General features: G+C 52.1%; 1 protein-coding gene across 10 annotated transcripts in view; it reads right to left on the bottom strand.

Moving 5' to 3' along the window:
* Asic1 (acid sensing ion channel subunit 1) overlaps window positions 1-24,228 on the bottom strand; it is a 29,486-nt gene extending 5,258 nt beyond the window's left edge. For 2 of the 10 annotated variants that reach the window (XM_087559179.1, XM_087559182.1), the window contains exons 1-5: window positions 23,656-23,965; window positions 22,717-22,777; window positions 21,684-21,879; window positions 888-1,038; window positions 172-299 (exon numbers count right to left, since the gene is read on the bottom strand). In XM_087559179.1, coding sequence (XP_087415305.1) covers window positions 172-299; window positions 888-1,038; window positions 21,684-21,857 — 453 coding nt within the window. In that variant the 5' untranslated portion in view covers window positions 21,858-21,879; window positions 22,717-22,777; window positions 23,656-23,965. 10 annotated transcript variants of the gene reach the window in all.

Genomic DNA, 24,228 nt, shown 5'->3' with positions numbered 1-24,228 from the left:
CACGCCCAGCCCAGAACTGGGGTTACAGCTGTGCACCACTCTGGTTTACATGTGTGTTGGGGTCTCACTTGAGATCTTCATGCTTGCATAATAAACACTTTACCCACTGAGCCGTCTCCCCGGTCCCCAGAACTCCATCTTGACTCCCCAACACCCGCTGCAGCTTCTCACCCTCTGCTCCTGGCAAGACACAAACGTCTGGAAACCTGGAGCCACGCCAAAGCCCAGCTGGTCGATGAAAGGGGGTTCATCCTGACTGTGGATCTGCACTTTGATGCCTGCTTCGAAGGATGTCTCGTCTGTAAAGATGAAGGCATGAGAATTGGGAGGAGCCTGGGGCACCACAACTTCCTGGTAAGAAGCAGCCTCCACTGGGACTTGGTAAGGAGGAGATAGGGTCCAAGCACACCTTCAGCCTCCTGTGTTAGCAGCTCCATGGTGCTCCAGTGACCTCTGGATCCTACAGACTTCTTTTACCTGGTGTCTACAATGTATCTTGCTGTTTCAGATAATCTCTCCTGGACTGTCACTGGCTCAGGCCCTCTCCATCTCTCCTCATCCCCTTCTCTTTTCTCCTCATCTCTCTGCCCCCAAGTCCCCTGAGACCAGACAGCCAGGCAGTCCAAGAAGAGAGGGAGTTATTTATAGAGTGAGTGGCGGCCACTGATGGAAGAGGATGCCTGGTTACCTTGGAGAGTAACTAAACCAGGAAGGAGGAGCCAGGGAACCGAGAGTGCGGAAGTCACATAGGGGCAAAGACAGACATGGTGAGATCTTGGGAGAAAGGGGACGTGTCTGAATTTGGTGCCAGGGCTGCACAGTGGAGCCCTAATTGAGTTTGGGGCCAGGCGGGCCCAGGGAGGGTGTTCTTAAGCAGACGGACATACCGGTCTCTCCCCACACAGGCAAATATTCATCTTGCTGAATGTCCAGCATGATCTCCAGGCCATTGCCAGTCCCACCTTTCATGGTCTTCAGCCGTGGCCGCCCATCTTGGCCCGAGTTGAATGTGTAACACTTCCCATACCGAGTGAAGACCTGGTGGAAGGCAGAGTAGAGAGCATGAGAGTTTTGCCAGCAGGATGAGCTTCCGATCGGGCTTAACCAGTGAGAACCACAAGGGATCGGACACAGACAGAGAACGGAGTACTGATCCCCTCTCTGCCTCTCTAACCAGGCAGTGGCTTAGGTCCTCCACAATTGTCACCCTTGCTGGGAGGACTCCTTTTGTGCTCCTTCAGCCTTGGAGCGATAACAATTTCCCACTAAGGCTAGCTCCATCCTCCCCCCACCCCTCACTGGCTTCCTTAATCCTGCACGCAGCTTTGCAAATAGCCCCTTCGTGAAAGTCTTTTCAACTGAACTATCAAGGAACAATCTTCCTCTTGCTAGGACCCTAACATGCACCGTTGTCACCATGACCTGTGACTGCTAAACCTCTGAGGCCTTCTGAAACAGATCTTTAGATCTTGCTTTGGGATTTCACCCCTCAGTTAAAAATCCTTCCAAGTCCTTCCTCCACACCTAAGCCCCTCAAAGCTAAGCCTCTCAGTCTCTTCCCTCTCTCGTGTCCACCATTGTCCCATTATCAGCAGAACCTGTGAGCAGTCCCAGTCACCAAGGCAAGAACCAAACACATCCAACACATCACTTTCCCTCCCTCCTGGACCAAACACCAAGGCATGGCAGATTCCGGTGCTTGTAGAGCTCAGAGGGCCTCAAAGGAGATACTTTCCTTGTTAGAAGATCCTGTATCTTCTGCCCTCGCTGAGGCCCAATGGCCCAAAACACCAGGTTACAATCACTTCAGGGACTGGGATAACCCCCATCTACTCCTACATGGTAGGGCACAGAGCAGTGGGTATGGAAGGGAAAGGCCAGGCATCTGAAATATACATGGGCTAGAGGGGCATCAGGCTAGACTGGACTATAGGCTGATCTGGGGAGATGGTGGGATGCGGCTGGCCACTGGCTCTGTATCTAGAAATTCCCTTCACCTCCGGGTAGGGGAACCAATGGGGAAAGGTGATATTTTCCAGTGATGGCTTCTTCCAGTGCTGGCCACTGAATGAGAGCTGGGAGCAAGGACTCTGATTTAGAAGTTTCCCAACGTCACTGACAGACATGTGGATCATACACACACACACACACACACACACACACACACACACACACACAGAGCTAGTTGGGGATGGACTCTCCCATAGGAAAAAGCACAAGAGACCAAGTGAGGATGTGAGCTCTGCTGACAGAGGTGTCTGTATGAAGGGGCTCTGCCCTCTCCACCTATGACCCCATTCTGCACTCCAGAAACGGTGGCTCCACCCCCCCCAACTATTACCCCAGGGATGATAGCCAACCACTGCCCAGTCATAGGCAGCCCCTAGCAGGTCAAAGATTGACTTCACAGCTAGAGCAAGGTTCGGGGCCATGGAGAGGTCTGGAGAACAGCAGATGAGACTAGAGGATATTCTAGGCATCAGAACAACACTAATTACTGGTAGGGACATATTTCAAGACCCAACGAGGAAGAGCTGTGCTAGCTGCAGACTCTGGCATCCCAGGTGAGCTCAGGACCAGGCTAGGTCGGGTTCAGCGGTTACCAGCCCCAGTCTCAGGAGCTGATGGGCAGAGAGAATGGTGGCTAGACTCTTGGGGTGTTGTGGTAAGCATGGGTCCCACTCACCACTGAGAAGTTGTGGGGACCACAGGGGCCCCCACAGTAGGAACAATAGAGCAGCATGTCCTCCAGCCGGTGGCAAGAGCGATTATAGAAACGATGGAGGTTAAAAGGCTCCCCGGAGAAAGCCTCTGGGCCAGGAGGAGCAAGGGGCACCCCGGGGTCATCACTCTCATCCAGTCCTAGCATGGGGGCCAGGTAGAGCAAGTCAGGGTAGCTGAGCTGGGACAACCGCACGGCATTGGTGTTGCAGAAGGTGACAGCTGGGAAGACCAGCTCCGTGGTGGCCACTTCGTCTAGCAAAGTCACGTGTGGGTAGCTGAGGTAATAAGCAACGCGGTCCCCTACCTGGCACAGGAAGGCACCCAGTGCTATGACAAAGGCCACTGCCCATAAGGCCTGCCTTGGCCCTGGGCCCCCTTCCACAAACACATGGCTGGCACCATGGAGGGTACAGCTGTTGGCGAAGGCCACCAAGTCCCTAGGTGAGTCATCACCCTCATCCAACTCCGACCCTGCCTCCATTTCCTTCTCTTCCTCTTCTTCCGATTCTGAGCTGTCCTGCTGCTGCCGGTGGTGGTGGGGACCCCAGATATCTGCCATGGATCCCGGGGCCTCCTCTCCAGAGGAGAATGACACAGAACAAAAGATCTGGATGGGCATCTTGTTCAGGAGACAGGAAGAAGCCACCAGAAGGGACGGAGGTTGGACTTCGGCTAGGTCTGCGCCGGTCCAGCTGTCTGTCCTTCCTCACCAGAGCCTCTGTGGCAGTGTGGCTGAGCTGGGGCAGGGCATGGGGAGGAGGACCAGACTGCTCTGCTAGAGAGGGCGTGGTCTGTGCCGAGGATGAATAATTGATGGAGAACTGCTAAGAGAGGGGGGGCACTGCCAGGGATGAGGAGAGCTGAAGACCTTTGTCTGACACTGGCTTCGGCAGGATGAGGGTTTGGGATCTTGTTACCCTCTCCTCAGGTGAGGTGACGCCCACTCCTCTCACTGCCAGGATGACCTCAGTTGCTGCCCTCTACTAGGACACAATGCATGCTGTCACCCCCAAGCCCCCCCCAATGTCCCTCAGTTTTTCTGGCTCCCTTTACTCTCACTTGATCTAGCCCGGGTTCTGGGCTCTCCAAGCCTCAGGCCTTCTGCAGGCAGGCTCTCTCAATTCCTCTCCACTCACAGTCCCTCCGTTGTTTCATTGATGACCCCGCCCCCATCTCCTAGCCCACCCTCAGCCTCTGTTTACTTTTATCATTTCTTTGATACTTAGTTACCTTCCCATGCCTTCCCCCTTTACTTTGTTACTCCCTGCCTGCCCAGTTTACTTTGTTACTCCCCGAGCCTCCAATACCCCTTGTCATTCCTTGACCCACAGCTAGTCTCAATCTCCCATTCTCCTCCTAACCTACAGTTCTATTTTAGGTCCTCATCCTTCCCCAAAGCTCAGCACACTTAGGTCTCATCCCCCCACCCCGTTTTTTTTGTGGCTTGTGGGGCAGCCCAGGTTCCATTAGCAGATGTTTCTCAGTGACCACAGACTCATGTCTGACCAGTTCCCAGCACTGGGGGAGGGACTCCTGAAGGGGAAAAGCTTGCTGACTGAACAGAATGCTATCACCGCCTCCACAGTTTGTCCTCCCCACTAAAAACAAAACAAAACAAAGCCAGTTTAGAAGGGGTATGTGAGAGGCTCTCCTCCGGAGGGTGGAAGGAACTGTGACCAGTGGGGAAACAGAAGGGCCTGGGGCAGGTGAACAGTGTTGGGAACTAACTTGAAAGCTCCTCCCAAACCCTAGCATTATGTGCCCCTCAGTACTGAGGCTCCCTCTGCTCTTAATGGACCAATCCCTACCCTAGCCCCTGGCCTCGGTGTGTGCTCTGGTCACCCAAGGCCACTGGTTGAGGAACTTGAGCCAGCAGCCAAGTCTCTAGGGCCAAGAAGGTGACCTAGAAGAGGAAAGGGAAAGAGGGAGGGAGGAAGGGGAGGGAAAGAAAGAGATGGAGAGAGAGAGAGGAGACAGAGGAGACAGAGACAGACAGACAGACAGACAGACAGACAGACAGACAGGAACACAGAGAGACAGAGAAGGGGGCCAAAGCAGATTAACTCTTTCTCAGCAGGGCCAGGAGTAGGTCTAGGCTGAACAAGTCTACTAGGGACTTCCTATTCCCTGCTGGTTTGTGGGAGAGAACCTGGGATGTGTTGGGGTGAGGGGCAGGTGCTGGGTTCTAGAAGAGCTGACAGGAGTGCAGCTTCCAGCCTTGCCCAGCTTTATCCTTAGCTGGGTAAAAGGAACCCCAGAAGAGGAGAAAGCCTCGGCCCAGTCCCTCTCCAGTCTTCCATTCCCCTTAGACTGTCTCAGTTCTTCCCCTCTGAACGATGGTCTCCCAACTAGTAGTCTCTCAGTCTCCCCATGTCCGCACTTTCAGTTCAGTTATGCAATCCTGCCCATTCCCACCTCCCTGCCCCTGGCTTAAAACTCCTCAGTGCCTCATGGTAAAGCTCACTCCCCGATAGCTCTGTGCATGGTACTCTCATTACTTATACTGCTCCCCAGCCCAGCATCCAGCCCAGCATCCAGCCCAGCATCCAGCCTAGCACCCAGCCTAGCACCCAGCCCAGCATCCAGCCCAGCACCCAGCCTAGCACCCAGCCTAACACCCAGCCCAGCACCCAGCCCAGCACCCAGCCCAGCATCCAGCCTAGCACCCAGCCTAACACCCAGTCCAACATCCAGCCCAACATCCAGCCTAGTACCCAGCCCAGCACCCAGCCCAGCACCCAGCCCAGCATCCAGCCTAGCACCCAGCCTAACACCCAGTCCAACATCCAGCCCAACATCCAGCCTAGCACCCAGCCCAACATCCAGCTGCCACAACCCTCCCAGGCCCACTAAGCTCACTCACATTCTTACAGCCCAGGACTCCTGCTCAGCTCTGCCTCATTTTCTTCCTCATCTCTTTTATTTTATTTATTATTATCATGCATGTGAGTGGAGGAGTGTGATGGTCGGAAGACAGTTTTTAGACATCAGTTTTCTTTTTCACATTGGGCTCTCAGAACCAAATTCAAGCCTGGAGCCGGGCACAGTGGCTTGAATCCCCGCTTTTGCCTGCTGAGTCAACTTGCTGGCCCTCTGATGCTGATGTTGTTGTCATCATTATCATCAACATCATCATCACTACCACCACCATCATCACCATCATCGCCATCATCATCATGGTCTCACTCTGTAGCCCAGGCTGGCCTGGCATTTCTCCTGTCAATCACAGAGATCCAGCTGCGTCTGCCTCCCATGTGCTAAGATAAAGGTATACGACCATGTCTGCTTCCTCTGATCATTTTTTTAAAAATTTGTTGTTTTATTTAGGTCTGTGCGTTTTTGTCTGCCTGTGTGACTGTGCACCACAATGTGTGTCACACTAAGAGGGTCAGAAGAGGATCCCTTGGAACTGGAGTCCCAGACCACCGGAAGCTGGTTGAGAGCAGCTACATGGGCACTGGGAAGGGGCCAAGCATCCTCTGGAAGAGCAGCCGTGCTTCTCAGTGCTGAGCTATCTCCCCTCTGATCTTTCTAAAGAGACAGGCTCTCACTGTGTTGCTGTCCCTAACTCCTAGGCTCCAGTTGTCTTTCTGCCTCACCTCCCAAGCAGCTGGGTTTATGGGTCCACACCACCGTGCCAGCTCCCTGGTCCTTTCTCAATACCCTATTCATATCTTCTCTGATGGCTGCCTCAGGGTCAGTCACTACACAGGACATTTCAGACGTGAACGCAGAGTCCGTGAGGGGGAGTGGTTGAGGCGGAGAGGCTACCTCAAGGAAAAAGAAGGTAAGACTAACGTCAAAGAGGATGGGTAAGGTGGCCGCAGTAAAGGTAGGCACTTGCGGACAAGCCTGCACCTAGGTTTGATCCCCAGAACTTAGGTGGCCGGAGGAGAGGACTGACGTCCACACGTTGTCCTCTAACCTCTCAAATGCACCCATACACAAACGAGATAGAGAGATGTGGTACAAAACAAAAACCCACAAGAGGGTCTGGGTATGAGGAGAGATCAGTCACCTTTAACTGTTATCCTCTCTTGTACAAATCCATGGGTGCCCTTCCTTTCTGTCCGCTGCCTCATGGACATCTTTCTCCTACCTGCCATTCTCCTACCTTCCAGGCTTTAGTTCTCGCCTGGCAGGGTCTGCTTTGCTGCCCTTCAGTTTCAGAGGCTTTGGCTTGAGGGGTGCGGGCTGTGGTTGACCCTAGTTGCCCATCTACCTCTTGCCCACTAGAGGGCACTGTCTCCCTCCTTCAGATATCCTAGATTCACAAGAGGAAACTAAGGCAGAGGGAGCTTCAGGGTGAGAGTTTACCCCCAGAGAGGAGGCTGTAAAGAGGGACAGCAGCTTTAGAGGACACTGAGCTGACATAACTCCCCCTCACACCTACACCAAGACTACCATGCACTCCTTCCTATACAGCAACACACAGGCATGGAGATGCACGCACACACATACACCAATGTAGATGCACATACTCCTACCATATTCACACACATGCACACACATACACACAGACACATGCATGCACATGGTCACCCATACATAAGTATGCACACAGTCAGATCCCTATACTTTCCCTCCCCCATTCCCTCTCCCCTCATTCCTTCAAATTCCCTTTCAATTTCATTTCATTCAAAAAGGCACATTCAATGTTTTTCAGTAATGGTAAGGTAAGAAGGCCAGTGAACACACACAGAATGTGCACACAGACTGTGCACACACAGACTGCGCACACACAAACTATAGACACACACACAGACTGTGCACATACAAAGACTGCACACACAGAGACTGTGCACACAGAGACTGCACATACAGAGACTGTGCACACACACAGACTGTGGATACACCACAGACTGTGCACATAGAGACTGTGTACACACACAGACTGTGCATACACAGAGACTGCACACACACAAACTATGGACACACACACAGACTGTACATACACAGACTGCACACAGAGACTGTGCACACACACAGACTGTGCACACAGAGACTGCACATACAGAGACTGTGGATACACACAGACTATGGACATATACAGAGAGACTGTGGACATACACAGAGAGACTGTGCACACACACAGGTTGTGGACACACACACAGACTGTGCACACACAGAGACAGTGTACACACAGGGACTATGCACACAGGGAACCCAGGCTGTGGACATACACAGCAGCCCATGAGGAGACGATCAAGTGCACACAAACACAGACCTACACTCCATTCTGGGCCCTGGGTTGAGGATGGGGCTCAGCTGTGGAGTGCTTGCTGAATGAGCTCCTGGATTCATTCCCTCTGCACACATGCTGTGATCCCAGCACTTGAGAGGAAGAGGCTGGAGGACCAGGAGGTGATCTCAGCTACAGAGTGAATTTGAGGCCTCCATGAGACACACAAGACCCTGCTTCAAAATGAACAAATAGCTCAGCCTGGTCACACACACATCTTCAATCCTAGGACTCGGGAGGTCGGGCTGCAGATCTGTGAGTCTGAGGCCAGCCTGGTCTACATCACAAGTTCTAGGCCAGCCAGAGCTAGTATATATGTAGTAGTATATATGTGCATATGTGTGTGCACTCTTGTCCATGTGTCCTTATATGGATTCCAGAGGCTGGGTGACCTCGTCTATAAATCTCCACATACATAAAGTAAAAACAAGTCAGTGAGTAATGACTCAGGGCTTTCCATTCACGGATGAGCCTCTTCCCCGAGTCCTCCCCCACCGCTAAGTGTGTCAACTGAGTTCTTTCTTACTTTCTCTGCATCCCTTCTGAATCTCACCTCCTTCCACATCTGGGCAATGTTTAGTAAAATCCCAGCACTGGGGAGGTGGAGACAGGCGGATTCTCTGGAGCTCAATGGCTAACTGGGTCCTCGCTAATCCATGAGCTTCAGGTTCGGTGAGAGAATCTGTCTCAAAGATAAATGAAGGGGCTCAGCAGGCAAGAGCCCTGGATACGCCTCAGAGGACCTGGGTCCGATTCCAGCACCCACAGGGCACTCACAACTGTTTATAATTCCAGTTCCTGGGGATTTCACATCTTTTTCCATGGTACACAGACATACGTGTAAAATACAAATGCATGTAACAAAGTAGAATAATTTATTCTAGCCCATTGTAGAGATGGACAAGGACACCCAGCACTGACCTCTGGCTTCTACACAGGCACACGTGAGCAGGTGTGCTTATATACATTCATGCATAACATACATGCACACATACATACACATGCACACACACATGCACACACATGTACACACATGTACACATCATGCATATACACTCACACACATGCATGCACACTCATACATATACACACATGCATAACACATACATAATGCACATGCACACAGGTACACATATGCATGCACACACATGTGTACACACACGCACATACATGAACTCATGACACACAAATAACACACACACACACACACACACATACACACACACACAGTGCTGAGCCACAAAAACCAATTCAAGTCTCCTAATGAGCAGCGAGTACTAATATTGGAGTTGGGACTGATGGTGCACACTTGTAAAGGCAGAGGCAGGCAAATCTCTGTGAGTTCTAGGTCAGCCTGGTCTACAGAGTGAGTTCTAGGATAGCCAGAGCAAATAGTTCAAAAATAGCACAAAAGCAAGCCAGGAAACAAACAAACAAAGGGCTGTCAGTTAAAATGAGGTCATCTACCTGTAAATGCCTTCTTTCTACCTCGCTTCTGGGGAACAAATCGTGGGCTGGATCCTGCCCGTATCAGACTTATGATTTAAAACATTTACAAATCAAACTATGAGGAACGTTATGAGAATATTCCTGGGGCGGAGGACGGGGGAGCCTAAATCAGACTGGGAATCAGTAAAGTTTCCTGAGAAGTAAGGTTTGACATGTCTGCCCCCTGTAAGGTGTCTGTCTGTCTGTCTGTCCCCAGGCCCCGCCACATGTGTGTTTCAAACAAGAGACTGAGGGCTTAAACAGAGGCTATGTGGCTAGAAAGGAGAAAAGGGAAACCAAGTCACCGGGCCTTGTAAGACTCCTGGTCCAATAGTAATGTACGCTCTCTGTTGAAGGATTGGAGATAATCAAAGCTAGGTTTTGGCTGGGTGTGCTGTGTACACCTATAATTCCAGCACTTGGGAGGCTGAGGCAGGAGGACCAGTTCAAAGCCATTCTTGGATCCACAGTGACTTTCAGGCTAACCTGGCAACACGAGACCCCGTCTCAAAAAACAAACAAACAAACAAAACAGAAAGAGAGGGAGAGAGAAGGAGAGATTACGAATGAAGCTGCAGATCTTGTCAGTCCTTGGCAGGGTCTGTCAAGGCAGATGAGGGGATGAGGTGTCAGGGAGGGCCTGTGGAACTGGTGGGGCTCTCTCCAGAGCAGACACTCAAGGGAGAGAGGACTTGTTGGAGAAGTAAGACGATATGAGTTTGGTTCTGCACCCGATGGCTTTCAGGAGCTTCGAGGCCCCCTGAGTAAAGACGTTAATGGAAAATTGGCCACTGGAGTTGAAGCTCTGAGAAGAGAGCTGGCCTGAGACCTGGAGCCGGCACCGTGTAGATGGTATTCAAAGTCATGAGCGAAGGTGTGACTGCACAGGAATAGAATACGGAGTTAAAAAAGAAAGATGGGAAGAGAGAAAAAGCGGCCTGATCTGGCACTGTCCACGGAAGCTAAATAGAATCCTACCTTATGACTTAACCATAGCTCCTACTCCCAAACCCAAGAGGAGTGAGTACACGTGTCAACCAAAAAACCAGGAAGAAGAATGTTCACAGCCTCTCTATTTATAACAGCCCCAAACCGGTGACAACCCAAATGTCTAGCAGTAGTAGAACGTCTAAATAAGTTGCATTCTATGAATATAATGAGTTAGCACACAGCAAAGAAAAAGAAACGCCCATCGCAACATGACTCACGGGTGATCACGAGCAAAAGTAGGTCACCCTGAGACGTCGAGGAGGGTAAGTACAACGCCCGGGATGTTTAAGAGAAGTGAAACTCGGCCTCATCACTAGAAAAACCACAGACTCGGGGCTGGGGATTTAGCTCAGTGGTAGAGCGCTTACCTAGGAAGCGCAAGGCCCTGGGTTCGGTCCCCAGCTCTGAAAAAAAGAAAAACCGCAGACTCCTGTGGGATGGCACTCACCTCAAGTATTGGAGGTGTTTTGTGTCCGTGAGAGTATAGACCAACAGTACGTACTGTTACAGTGTAAGGTATCCCAGCGCAAAATCCTTCAAGCTATGCCTTTAAACTATATCCCTATGATTTAAAAGAAGAATGAAACCACAGCCCTGAGTGAGGACGGTACACACTAGCCAAATAGAAGGGACCGAATTGGTAAAGAAACAGAAGCGGCTGGGCATACCAGTTAAGCCGAGAGACTCGACGGTCAGGAAACATAACGGTTTAGAAAACAGGGGAACAATTTGTTGCTGTCCTTTGATGCAGCTCTGGGGATCAAAGCCAGAGCCTTCTGCCTGGAGACAAGCTCTTTAGCACGGAGCTTTGTCCCAGCCCCTCAGACAATGCTTTGTTTGTTTATCCTGTTGGTTTATGCTTCAAGTTTTAAAGACAGCATCTTCTGGAGCGCACACTAGTCTTGAACTTGCCAAGTAGCTGAGGATAACATGAACTCTTGATCTTCCTGCTTCTATCTCCCAAGAGCTGGGATTACGGGAATGTGCCAGTATTCCCACCTCTCCACCTCCCACCCCACCCCACCCCTTGAGACAAGATGTCACTTCTATCCCAGCTGGCTTTGAACTAATTATGTAGGGAAGGATGACCTTGAACTAAGGACACTCCTGCCTCCACCTCCAGGGTATAGGAGCAAGCTGTGCAGGGCTGGAGATAGGACCCAGGGCTTCATGCAAACACTAGGCAAGCCTCTACCATCTCAGTTGGTCCCCTGCCCTCCCTCCCTGTGGTGGTTTGAATGAGAATGGTTTCCATAGGCTCATGTATTCAAATACTTGGTCCTCAGTTGGTGGAACTTTTTGGGAAGGATTAGGAGGTGTGGCCTTGTTGGAGGAGGTGTGCCACTTGGGCTTTGACGTCTCAAAAGCCCATGCTATTTCCCCAATTAGCCGTCATTCCCTCCTGCTTGTGGATCAAGATGTGAGCTCTTAGCTCCTTCCCCAGCGCCATGTCTGCTGGCCTACTGTCACATTCCCCATTTTGATGGTCATGAACTCTAACCCCCTGGAATCATGAGACCTAAATTAAATACTTTCTTTGAGAAGCTGCCTGGTCATGTTGTCTCATTTTGGCAATAAAAAAGAAACTATGTTAGTTGGACCAGGTGGGCAGGACGCAGCAGCCATTTGGACTTGTTGGTAATACATACGTACATCAGAGGACGGGGAAATAAATCCAACTAAAACTCAAGGGCCTTCTACCTCAGTGAGATTCCTAGGAGTCCCGTGGTGTGGGGTAGGCAGAGATGTTCCTTCTAAGGGAAAGGCAATTAGTGCACCTGGCCTCTCCCACCTCCAAGAAAGGAGCTCAAAGCTTAGCGGCCGGATTTGGAGTCTGGAACCAGCACATTCCTCACCTGGGTGTGTTAGGAAAGCTGTTAGCTTTGAGCGGGGCCTAGAGCAGGAGAAGGCTCTTCAATAGGTCCTGCCACTTGGACTGTATGACCCAGCAGACCTGACGGTACTTGTCAGTAATAGATAAGGCTGGTGTTTGAAGCCTTCGATAGCCCCCCATGGGTAAATCACAGAGGAAATGCCGTTTTTGATACCGACGTCTGTCTTAGTTATTTTTCTATTGGCTGTGATCAGACAACATGACCAAGGCAACTTCTAAAAGAACGTGTTTAATTTGGGACTCGCAGTTCTAGAAGGTTAGAGTCCATGGTCAACGTGGCGGCCCCGGGCAAGTGTTGGAGTAGGAGTTGAGCGTTCACATCTTGATATAAGCATGAGGCAGAGAGAGCTCACTGGGAATAGCATGGGCTTTGAAACCACAAAGCCTGCCCAGCATGGAACTTGGGATCCTCTTGCCTCAGTTCCCTGAGAAGCTTGGTCTAAGAGCCTGGGGCCTGTGCCACCACCCATGGCTTTGCTCAACAGTTTTGAAAGCTACTGAAGATGAAGAATAAAACACGTTGTTTGCTGGATTTGACAGCATGAATGTCGCCATTGGTCTTTAATTAAAGCCAGACAGATCAGGGAGAAGGCAGCTTGGGTAAGCAGGAGTTGAGAAAATGTGTATTGAGAACCGTAAAATCACTCTTAATAACATAGCAGAGGGAATCCCAGTAGTGTGGAGGGGGCTGGAGGGAGACAGTGGGTAAGCAGCGCTCTTCCAGAGACCTGGGTTTGAGTCCCAGCACCCACCACACGGCTGCTAACCACCATTGGTAACTTCGGTTCCAGGGAATATAGTGCCCTCTTCTGGCCTCATTGGGTACTGCATGCATGTGGTGCAGAGACACACGGAGGAGGAAAAACACCCACCCACATTAAATACAAATAAATCTTAAAAAAAAAAAAAAGAAAAGAAAAGAAAAGAAAGGAAAAGAAAAAATATGGAGGGCTCGTGGGTGTGAAAGATACATGCTTTGGTTTTTTATCGTAGCCCAAAAACTGATCCATAGGAAGTACTCAGCGAACGGTAGCTATTGCTATAGCTACCTGTTTATTTTCTTGAGATGGGGGTCTTACTGTGTGATCCAGGCTGGTTCCCAGCCAAGACTCAAGGGATCGTCTTGACCTGTAGACAGCTGCCACATCTGTACCACAGGGCTTGGCTCAGGTGTGTATTTTAAGGGTGGAGCACACTGCACATGCTTCAGTGTCAACAAGGACAGCTCCACTCTGTGGAGATGTCCTGTAGGGGAGGGAACGGTTTTAAGAAGCTCCTTAGCAGGTAGAGGGGCCCCAACAGAGTAAGTCGAGACCATTTTAGATAGGATGACTGCTCCCTTCCGGGTGTTGCTACGGGGGGGGGGGGGGAGATCTTGTTTGAAGCTTCTGTTTCCTTAGTAAATGGGAGCACAGTCATCTGTCAGGAGGAGGTGTAAGAAGAGCTAGGAAAGGGGCTGGGGATTTAGCTCAGTGGTAGAGCGCTTACCTAGGAAGCGCAAGGCCCTGGGTTCGGTCCCCAGCTCCGAAAAAAAGAACCAAAAAAAAAAAAAAAAAAAAAAAAAAAAAAAAAAAAAAAAAAAAAAAAAGAAGAGCTAGGAAAGACAGAACCAAGAAGCTCGGGGTCGACTGAGGAGGTCGATCAGTTGACCAGGATGACAAGGGGCTGGGTGTTTCCCAGGTAGCACTGCAAGTCAACTTAAGGGTGTTGATCACGGATACAGTGGGATGACTTGATGCTGTGCCACTGTGGGGTGTGACTTTCTCCATACAGTGAGGCCGCCTGGGGCTACTCCCTTCGGGGTTGTGGGGACTGAAAACAAGGTGAAATAAAAAGGCAGAGGTGTCGCTGGGTGTGAATAGCATACGGCTTTGGTCCCAACATTTGGGAGGCAGAGGCAGGTGGATCTCTATGAGTTCCAGGCCAACCTGGTCTACACAGTTTCCATAAAATAAGATAAAATAAAATGAAATAACAAAATAAAGGCATGGGGTGGTGGTGCACACCTTTTACCCTGGCACAGGCAGGTGGATCTCTGGGGATTCTAGGCTAGCCTGGTCTACAGAGCAAGTTCCAGACAGAGCTACTTAAGGAAGCCCCTTCCATAACAATAGTAACAGATAGAACAACTGAAAACAGACACCTGGACATTCAGCCCACTCATGGGGTGGGATGGGGTTCCTGGGGTCGCTTCTGCACCCTTTCTACCACTCTACATTGCTTCGCCTGAGGACATGAAGCTGGGGAGCCCAAAGCAGCTTCATCTGTCACACACAGTCCTGTGACCAAAGCCTCAAGAGCCTGGACCTGGAAGATCCGAAGACAAAGCCATCATGGTCTCCGGCAAATCACATAACATCCCTTACCCTCAGTGTCCCGTTCTCTGCAATGGTGATAGCAGGTTTCCTCCAGACTCATAACTGTGAGGCTTAAATGAGCACAGACAAAGGGGATTTAGAATCTCAAAGCAAGACTGAAATTCGCTGCCACGGGCTCCTCATGCAACAGCAGGTCTGTCCGCACGAAAGGCCCCTCCCACACCACACACATCCACATACTACATCCGCATTCCCCTGCAGACGTGCAAATGGAGGTGCACAGGAGCGGCTGCTCCCTAGGGACACACACCCAATGGGTGTACCGTGAGGAGTCTGGTTGGCTGCTGTCACGGCCCAGGCCACTGCAGCAAACTCTCCTTTAGGGACGTTCTTCGCCCGGCATACTGATGGGGCTTACCAATTAGAGATACACAACACTGAACAGCACAGCCCAACCTCCCTGGGCCCCGGAGACAGTCAGTTGACAGATGGTGGGGGTGGGAAAGAGTTCTCTTTCTTAGAACTCATAGGATCTTAAAAGGTCTTAATTGGGGCTGGAGAGATGGCTCAGTGGTTAAGAGCACTGACTGCTCTTCCAGAGGTCCTGAGTTCAATTTCCAGCAACCACACAGTGGCTCACAATCATCTATAATGGGGTCGATGGCTTCTCCTGATGTGTCTGAAGACAGCTACGCTGTAGTTACAACTTTTTAAGGGAGTAGGACAGTTTCACAATCACTTAGAAGTATCCCTCAGGGCTAGGCATGGTTGCCCAATCCTTTAGTCCCAGCACTGACTGAGGAGGCAGAGGCAGGCAGATACCTGAGTTTGAGGCCAGCCTGATCTATAGAGCAAGTTCCAGGACAGCCAGGGCTAACCAGAGAAACCCTGTCTGAAAAAAACAAAACGAGAAAACAAAAACAAAAACCAACTAAACAAACAAAGGATGTCCTATGTCCTAAGTCACTTCGGCACATCTGTTAAACGCAGACTCACCCTTGGCAGAAGTACCTCAGAGGCCTCAGGGGCTGCTCCTTGACAACACTTCAGCACGACCCCTCTCCTCACAGGAAACTGGACCTAGAACTATGCCCCAATCTCACTTTAGCCCTCCATCCCAGATAGGTACACTTTGCCCTTGCCCACCCAAGGATCCTTTACTGGACTCTTCTCAGCCAGAAGGTAGCAGCCTTAGCAGCCACAACTCAGAGCAGACCTGAGTGAAGGCTTGTGGCTGGCTCTGGAGAACTGTCATCTGTGCCTGGAGGTGGTGGGAGCACGCTGTAACCCTGGGGTGTTTGGAGTAGCTAGCTGAGGAGGTAGGTGGAAGAATTCTACCTGGATCTTGCTAGGTCCCCCAAGGGCAAGAGTGAGGTCTGGCTTTCACTGTCACACCTCACCCCCAGGGCAGGAGCTGGCATTTGGAAGTGCCTGCCTAAGGGGAGTGGATCACAGAACCTGTCACCCCCTTTTTCCCAATTCCTCACTCCCAATCTCCACTTCTCTTCACCATATTCCCAACCTTCCCCTCCATAATCGCAAATGCTCTCCACAAAGTTGAAGTCACCCAGGAGTGACCTGTATGCAGAACAGAATGTCCCCAACCAGTCTGCTGGCATTCTTCTCCAGGCCACAGTGGGGTGCAGCACATCACCCAGTGAGCTGTCCACCGGCTGCCGGCTGGGCATTAGCTAGACATCCACTCCTCCGAGTCCTTACTTCCGACTCTGCCCCCAGAGGCACTTAGTTACTTACATCAATTCCCTATTACTTTAGGCAAGAGCAGAAAGATCAATTAGCTTAGAGTAGCCTCTTAGCTGATAGCAGTCTAGGAGAACTGGCCAGGGTGGGGGAGGTGGAGGGGGAGCGGCGAGAAAGGGAGCTAAATTACCCAAAGATTGTAGACTATGCAGGGAAAGGAAAGGAAGGCACAGCAAGAAGACTGTTCCCCAGGGTCTCTGGGTTCTTGATTGGCTCTGCCTAGCTCCTCCCCCACACTGTAATCTCCGAGCGGGTACGTCCCAGGCAGGAGTTCCTGATTGGCTCTTCCTAGCTCCTCCCCCTGCATCTCAGCTCCGGTTCTTCCCAGGGAGGGGAGCGGGATGGGTGTGTCTGAATTCCTTGGGGGAGTGGAGACTCTTTATCCGGTGCTTGTTTATCCTGTCCACACTCCCTTGGGTGGGGTCATCAGGACCGCCTTTTCTCCTCTTTCTCTCCTCATCACTCCTGCCCTAATTGAAAGGAATAAATTTATTTGAGAGCTGAAGAGATGGCTCAGCGGTTAAGGGCAGTAACGTCTCTTCCAGAGTTCAATTCCCAGCAACCACATTGGGGCTCACAACTATCTGTAATGGGATCTGGCGCCCTCTCCTGGTACGTCTGAAGACGGCAGCATATTCATAGATGTTTTAAAAAAAAATCCACTTGGATCAAGGTCTCCTAAGGACGTTTCTTCTGAGTTTCTGTGGAGTCCAGTGAGAGTAAAGGGTGTTTGAGAATTGGCCGCCGTCCCAGGGCTCTAAATACTTGTTTTTAAATTTTTGCTTATTAAATAATGATTTACTTAGTTTAAAAATGTTTACCTTTTTGTTGTAGGACTTAGTACCTCACTCTTGCCAGTCAAGTGTCCCATCAGCTTCTAGATGACCTCTATGTCCCCAGTCTGAGCCCCAGGATCTCGCCTCCTCTTAGATTAGCACCTCCTTCCCCACGGTGTTCCAGAATATTCTTGTCTCCCTTCAGAACCCTGAGGAGGGCCTCTCCCCTTCTATGCCTACCTCCTTCACTCCACCCCGTCATTAAGGGATTGTGCCTGCTTCAGGATCTAGAGTAATCTTATGGGCACCCCATAGATTCCTGCCCCAGGTGCCCAACCCTGCTTAAGATTACCCTTCGTACTGCACCCCTACTTCTGCTCCTACTGCACCCCTACCCCCAGGACACCCACTGTCTGTTTCTTCTTTCACTCCCAAGGCGCAGACATGAATCCCTGCTTCTTTCTCCCTAGGCAAACGCTCCGGGCCTCAGCTGGAGGGGCTGGCATAGGGCGGATTGGGCAACCATCTGCAGGCCCCCTCCCTCCTCCCATTGGAGCTGTTCAGCATTCCAGCCACATCCGGCTCCCACTGCCAGGGATGGATAAGGTGCAGCTGGAGGCTGCCACCAGCTGTGACTCTGTTCACTCCCCAGCCCCTCCCAGAGTCTAGCAGCAGCTGAGTCCCCCTACCCCCATACCCCACCCCCTCCTCCACCCCACCCCTCCCCCCTACCATGGAACCCTGCTCTGCCTTGGCCTGGCTGCTGCCCTCAAGGTGGGGAAGGAGAGGAGCTTCAGATTTTGTTGCTCTGGCAACCAAGCACCCCACTGGGAAGGATGGGAGATGGCCAGTTTAGAAGAGGCCTTATCTTGGGCCTTCCTTGCTCTCTTGGCTACACAGGAAGGAGCTACCGATATCTACCCAACCAGATTGCCTAGGGATAGCCCCTCCCGCTTCCCGACTTTCTCGATCCCAAATGATTTTCCAAAATAATTTCTCCTAACTTGGTTCAGGCCCTACACTCCCCCCATCCTCCCTCCGAGGCCCCACGTTCTGAGCAGCAATCTACTCTCTGTGCTCCAGGGTTCAGAAGTACATCTCAGGGAGGGAAAGGCTTATTGGGAGAGCTCGGCTCTTTGGGTACTGGGGTAGCCTTGTGTTGTGTGCCTTCCTGAACAGTCCTCATGAGCAGAGCAGTTGCTGTTTATATGAAGCCCACCTTTGGAAAACACACAAAGAGGTCTACATATGCCCACGCACATGATCCCCACAAACAACACGGAGCAGAGGCTTGGCCCTCAATTAAGACTCCCTGCTTTTTATAAGTCACACACTTATAATCCCAGGAAGGATTTGAGGCCAACATGGGCTACAAAGTAAGATCACCATATATATATATATATATATATATATATATATATATATATATATATATATAAAGGCACCTTGGTATTGAGGGACACCAGGATAGTCTCCTCTTGGCCCTGACCCTGAGGACAAATGCTTTTTCTTAGGGCTACATTGCCTAGTCTAGACCCACATCCCTGACACTTACTGCAGGCATAGCAGAGAATGATACAGCTGGGAGAGAGGAACTGAATGTGAGCCCCCTTAGGACTGCAGAGGATGCAGAGGATGGCCAGCCAGGCCCTTCTGCACTGAGGAGCTGTCACTTGAAGACCCCTACAGGCAGATATGGCAGTGTTCATGAGGAAGGGACCTGGCAGTGAGGCAGTGAGGCCAGCCTCCCTGCCGGCAGTGACAAAGCCGAAGAGTCTGGATCCAGCTGCTTTCAGGGTCAGGCATTGGACATCAGAAACAGAACAACTCTAGTCTTTCCTGACAATACAGAACCAAGAAGCGCCACAGTTGGGTCTTCAGGACGCTGGCCTGTGTGTCTGCCTCTGAGCAAGAACTCACACTGGGGCTTGGGGCGGGGGGGGGGGGGGCTCCATGCTGCTCTTTCAGAGGAACCAACATTGACATCCGATGCCTGTAACTCCGGAGGATCCAGCCCTTCCCCTAGCCTCTGAGGGTGCCCACATACCCATGTTCGTACATATACGGGAAAACACGCATGCACATTAAAATAACAAAATACTTTAAAAAAAAAAAAAAAGAAACCAGATTGCTCTAGAACTCTGCAAACCAAACACATCTCTAGCTGATAACTTAGAATTCTCCCTCAAACAATACAGGCCAATCACATTTCATTACCTCTGTGTGTGGCGTGTGTGTGTGTGTGTGTGTGTGTGTGTGTGTGTGCAGAGGGCAATTTGTGGGAGGTGTTTCTCTTCTACCATGTGGATCTCAGGAGTTGAACTCAGGTCACCGGTCTTGGCGGAAAGCACCTCTACCCACTGAGCCATCTTACCAGCCCCCAACTAAGCTTTTCATGGACTTACTACCTTAGCGTCTCCCTGCTCTGAGCCGTGCTCTTCCCCCACCGCATCCAACACTCCAAACCAGCTATGCCAGCAGGTTCCTCTTCTCCCCAGCACTCCCTTCTGTTTGTATATTCCACAGGCTGAGACAGGGGCAGCTACTCTCTCTCTTCTACAGTTCTAATTCTCTTGGAAACACAGTGTGTGAGTCTGGGAACCCTCTGGGCTCAAGGTCTGGGGAATCTAGGACTTTCCTGTTGTGCAGAAGTAATAGAGGAAGTACTTGCTTCTGGGGGTAATGGTGAGGCTCGGGAGGACTGCAAGGCAGAGCTTAAGAGATGGGGAAGCCTTGTGTAACCTTGGCAGGAAATGTTAAACATGCCCAGGGCTCTAACCTCTCCACACAAACAAGTGGGTCCCTGTTGCTTATGGCGAAGAGGAAGCAAGCAGGCTGAAGAGAAAATGGTCAGGGAGGCACGAGAGATACTGAGAGTGGAGAATTAGGAAGAGGCCGAAGAGAAGGGGTTTCCGAGGGGCAATGTCAACAGTGAAGTGACGTGGGAACTTCAGGGTCAGGAATACTGGAGATAAGAACACAGTACATTGGTGCCTAAGGAGACATGGGTTCTAATCCTGGATCTGTCATTATCCAAGCTAGCTAGTGAGCTAAGGCAAATTATTCTGCTGCTTCCTCAGTCTGTGCATTTGTAAAGTAACGTGGTTATTTAGCAAAGGGATTGAGAGAGTGTAGACTCCAGATCTTTAGGGTTTTTCTTGCCTTTGTGTGGGTGTGCGTGTGCATGTGTTTCTTCTTTGAATTTTGAGATAGGTCCTCCCTATAGCCCAAGCAGTGTGCCTTGAACTCAAAATCCTCTTGCCTCAGTTTCTCAAGTGCTAGGATTACAGACAAGCCTGTAGGACTGTATCCAGGATTTTGCTTGTTTGTTTGTTTAATTTTAGAATCTTATTTTGTTGCCTAGGCTGGTCTTGAACTCCTGGGCTCAACTGCTCATCCCTCCTCAGACTCTCAGCTGGGCCAACATGTCAACCCATCTGGGTACAGTCTTGGTTTGTTTGAGACAGGGTCTAGCTATATGGTTCAAAGTCCCAATCAAGCTCAGTCTTCCAAGGGCTGGGATTGCAAGTGTGTACTCCCACAGCCAGCTAGGTGTGTACCCCACAGTCAGCTGTGTGTGTACCCCCCATAGACAGCTATGTGTGTGTGTACCCCACAGCCGGCTATGAGTGATTTTTAGCCCTGAGGAATCTCTGTGATTTTTCCCAAGAACACCTAGTATATCAGTTGTCAAAGTCAGTTCCCCAGAACCTGTGGTATGAGCCAGAGGGCACTGTATCCATAGGGTGTGGTGTGAACTGCAGGGAAGGCATCTCCATTTTCAGAAGCAAAGGGAGCCTCTGGTTCAGCTGTAATTGCTGCGTTTTCCGCTCTGCCTCTGGGTGTGGGACTATGTCAAGGGAAAACCTACCCTGGCCTGTGAGTTAGTGCGTGCGTGCGTGCATGCATGCCTGCCTGCCTGCCTTCTGTGGTGAGGGTCGAGTGGAGAGAATGACCCGTGTGGCTGTTCCTGAGGAAGTTTTCTAATGTCCCAGCTTTGAGACATGCAGTTATCGCCTGAGGATCTTATCCAACGCAGGCTCAACTTTGGTTGGGTTAGGAATGTGGGGTGGCAAAGTCATTCATTTCTTCCAAGCTCCCAGGTGACAGTTTACAGGCCTGCTATTGGGTAACAAGAACTGGAGCATACCTACCACTGCTGACCCTGACCTCTGCGACCCAGAGCGTAAGCTCGGAGGGGTAAAGCGTGCCCACGTGTATGTGAGTGTCTGCATGGGTGGTTTGTGTAGTATATACCCGGCCTTTCTACCCTGCCACCATGGATGCAACGCTGAGTCTCGAGTCTTCATGCAGTACAGAGGCACCATGTGCCTAAGAAAGTCCCCATCTGCCAGAAGCAAACCCCAGAGCACCGGGCCTCCTCTCCCAGAACAGCAAACATAAAATGTGCTCCTTGTCTCCTCCTCCCTTGTCTCCTCCTCCCCTTCCAGAGACCAGGGTGACAGACCCTATACCAGGGATTCACTCACCACTTTGAAATCTTCAGCGCTGCAGGCCTCCCCACGGAAGTGGCACGAGAGCAGCATGTCTCGAATATCGTGCCCCGCTCTGTCGTAGAATTCACGCATGTTGAAGGGCTTGGGCTTGAAGCTCCGGAAGTTGGCCTTGTCCTGCAATATCTCTAGCTGCTTTTCATCAGCCATCTGTGTGTCCGGGATCTCATACCTGGAGCCCGGGGGGGTGAGGGGTACACGGATCAGCATGATCATTGGTACCCTTGTCCTACTTGGGGTGGGGTGTGGGCATCCCTCGGAGCCCCCAGAGGATCAGATCTGGGCATAGACAGGCAGAGGAGAGCTCGGCGTGTTGGGAGAGCCTGACACATAGAGGGCAAGAACACCAAGGATCTGTAGGGCAGGAGCTATGGACGGTACAGCCTCTCCTCCTTTAAAGGTGGTCCAGCCCCTAAGTGAGGCGAGGTGGATATAGTACCAGGAGGCAGGCGACGCTCTCCAGGGAAAGAACCAATACCTCCTGGCTCAGGCTGGGTGGGGATAGAGCTGTTTTGACCTACACTGGAATCAAGGATTGTGCGTAGGTGACTGGCACTCAGCGCTATCTCGGTTCCTCCGCCGTGAGCTGCAGGTTTGAGGGGATGCTAGAGGGCAGAGCTGGTTGACTCTTGGTGGGCTAAGGAGGTTGCTACTCCACAAGCCATGCAGAGGGGCGGATAGGAGCTGCCCACCTGTTGTTGAGCAGGGCCAGCAGCTCCCCAGCATGGTACAGGTCATTCTTGGAGACTTGGCTAAAGCGGAACTCATTGAGATTGCACAGTGTGACAGCAGGGAAGGTGAGCTGGGAGGCAGCCACTTCGTCAAGCTTGGTGACGTGGTGATAGCAGAAGTAGTACTGCACACGCTCAGTGCACACACACAGCAGGACGGCCAGCGAACCCAGGAAGCACAGGGCCCACAGTGCCCGCTTCAGAGACAGCCGCTCATAGGAGAAGATGTGGGCAAGACCATGCAGCGTGGAGCTGCTGGCGAAAGCCTGGATGCTCACCGGCTGGACACCACCCACCTCCTCCTCCTCGGTCTTCAATTCCATCCTTGCCAAGGGGATCCTGGAGGGAGGAAAGAAGAGACAAGACTCTGTCATTGTCCTGAAATGAAGGCATATACAGGTCCCCTCCAGTTATACCCATCCAAAATCCTTCTCCGGAGGTCACTACTCAGCTCGGGGAAGACTTCCCTGACATGCAGGCTTCAGAGGTGGCTCAACCGAGGGACCATCCAAGATGATAACCATTCAAATATTTGGGGTGTCAGCTAGGGCCTGCAAGCTTCCCAGACTATGGGAGACCCCAGACACAGCCGTTAGAGTGAATGAGGGAAACCCCAGTGCACCCACAGGCAGGCATGGGAGTTCCCTCCAGATGTGAGGTCCCTCCGGGACAGGAACAGCTACCCCATCCAAGATCAAACTCCCCATAATGGGCTGAACCAGGGGTCAGGAGCTCTTCTCATGATCAAGGGTATCCCCAGGAATAGGCTGTCACCTCAGGAGCTAAATCAGGGCCACCTCTCCGGAGGTGGGTACATCTGGGGAGGGGCCCTGCCTGAATCCTCACCTTCTGTGTCTCCAGCTCTCAAACAGGCACAGGCACAGGCACAGGCACAGGCGCAGGTTCTGTGTGTGTGTGTGTGTGTGTGTGTGTGTGTGTGTGTGTGTGTGTGTGTGTGTTTGGGAGGGGATGGTAGGCTGCTTGAGGTGGATGTACGAAGGGGGGGGCGCGGTTCCCTATGACAGCCAGTTGTCCCCGCCCCGAACGCACCCCCTCCAGTCCAGCTTCTCGTCGCAGTCAGATTCCCGGCTCGGCCCCCCGCCCCCTCCCCATCCGCCGAGCCTCCCCAGAAGCCGGAGAAAGCTACAGGGGAGCAGAGTCTAGGCTTCAGGGCGCCGGGGAGCCCGGGGCCCAAGGCGGCGGGGTCGGAAACCCACCTGAGGGGGCTGGGGAAAGCCGGCCGCCGCTGCAGGTCCTGGGGCGCGAGGCCGTCCGTGGACTCAGCGCCGCGCCGCGGAGGGGCTCATGGCCCGGAACCCGAGCCGCCGGCCGCCGCGGCACCCGCGTAGAGCCCTGCAGGGAGCGGCCCGCCCGGCCGGCTCGGCTCAGCTCGGTTTGCCGCCCGCGCGCGCTTGCTCTCTCGGCTCGGTCCGCCCCGGGCTCGGCGCGCTGGCGCTGCGCGGTGCTCTCAGCCCCGGGATCTGCAGGGATCCATCGTCCGGCCGGGAGGCGGCGGGAGGGGAGGAGGAGGGGAAAGGGTGCGCGTGCGCGCCTACGAGTGTCTGCGAGGGTGTCTCTGGGCCGGTGTGCGCGGGGGGCCCCCGGCCCGGGAGCGGAACCGAGGGCTCCCCCCACTGGCTCGCCTCCTCCCGCCGCTCTCAGCAGAGCTGCCTCGCCTCGGATCCTGGAGCCCGCTCCCCGCTTGCGAGGCCCTGTGGCGTGTGTGTGTGTGTGTGTGTGTGTGTGTGTGTGTGTGTGTGTGTGTGTGTGTGTGACTATGGTATGTGTGT

Source organism: Rattus norvegicus, chromosome 7 (assembly GCF_021556685.1).
Source record: "Rattus norvegicus strain SHRSP/BbbUtx chromosome 7, alternate assembly SHRSP_T2T, whole genome shotgun sequence".
Lineage (NCBI taxonomy): Eukaryota > Metazoa > Chordata > Mammalia > Rodentia > Muridae > Rattus > Rattus norvegicus.
Note: the sequence above shows the minus strand (reverse complement) of the source record. Positions and strands in the feature narration are given on the sequence as shown.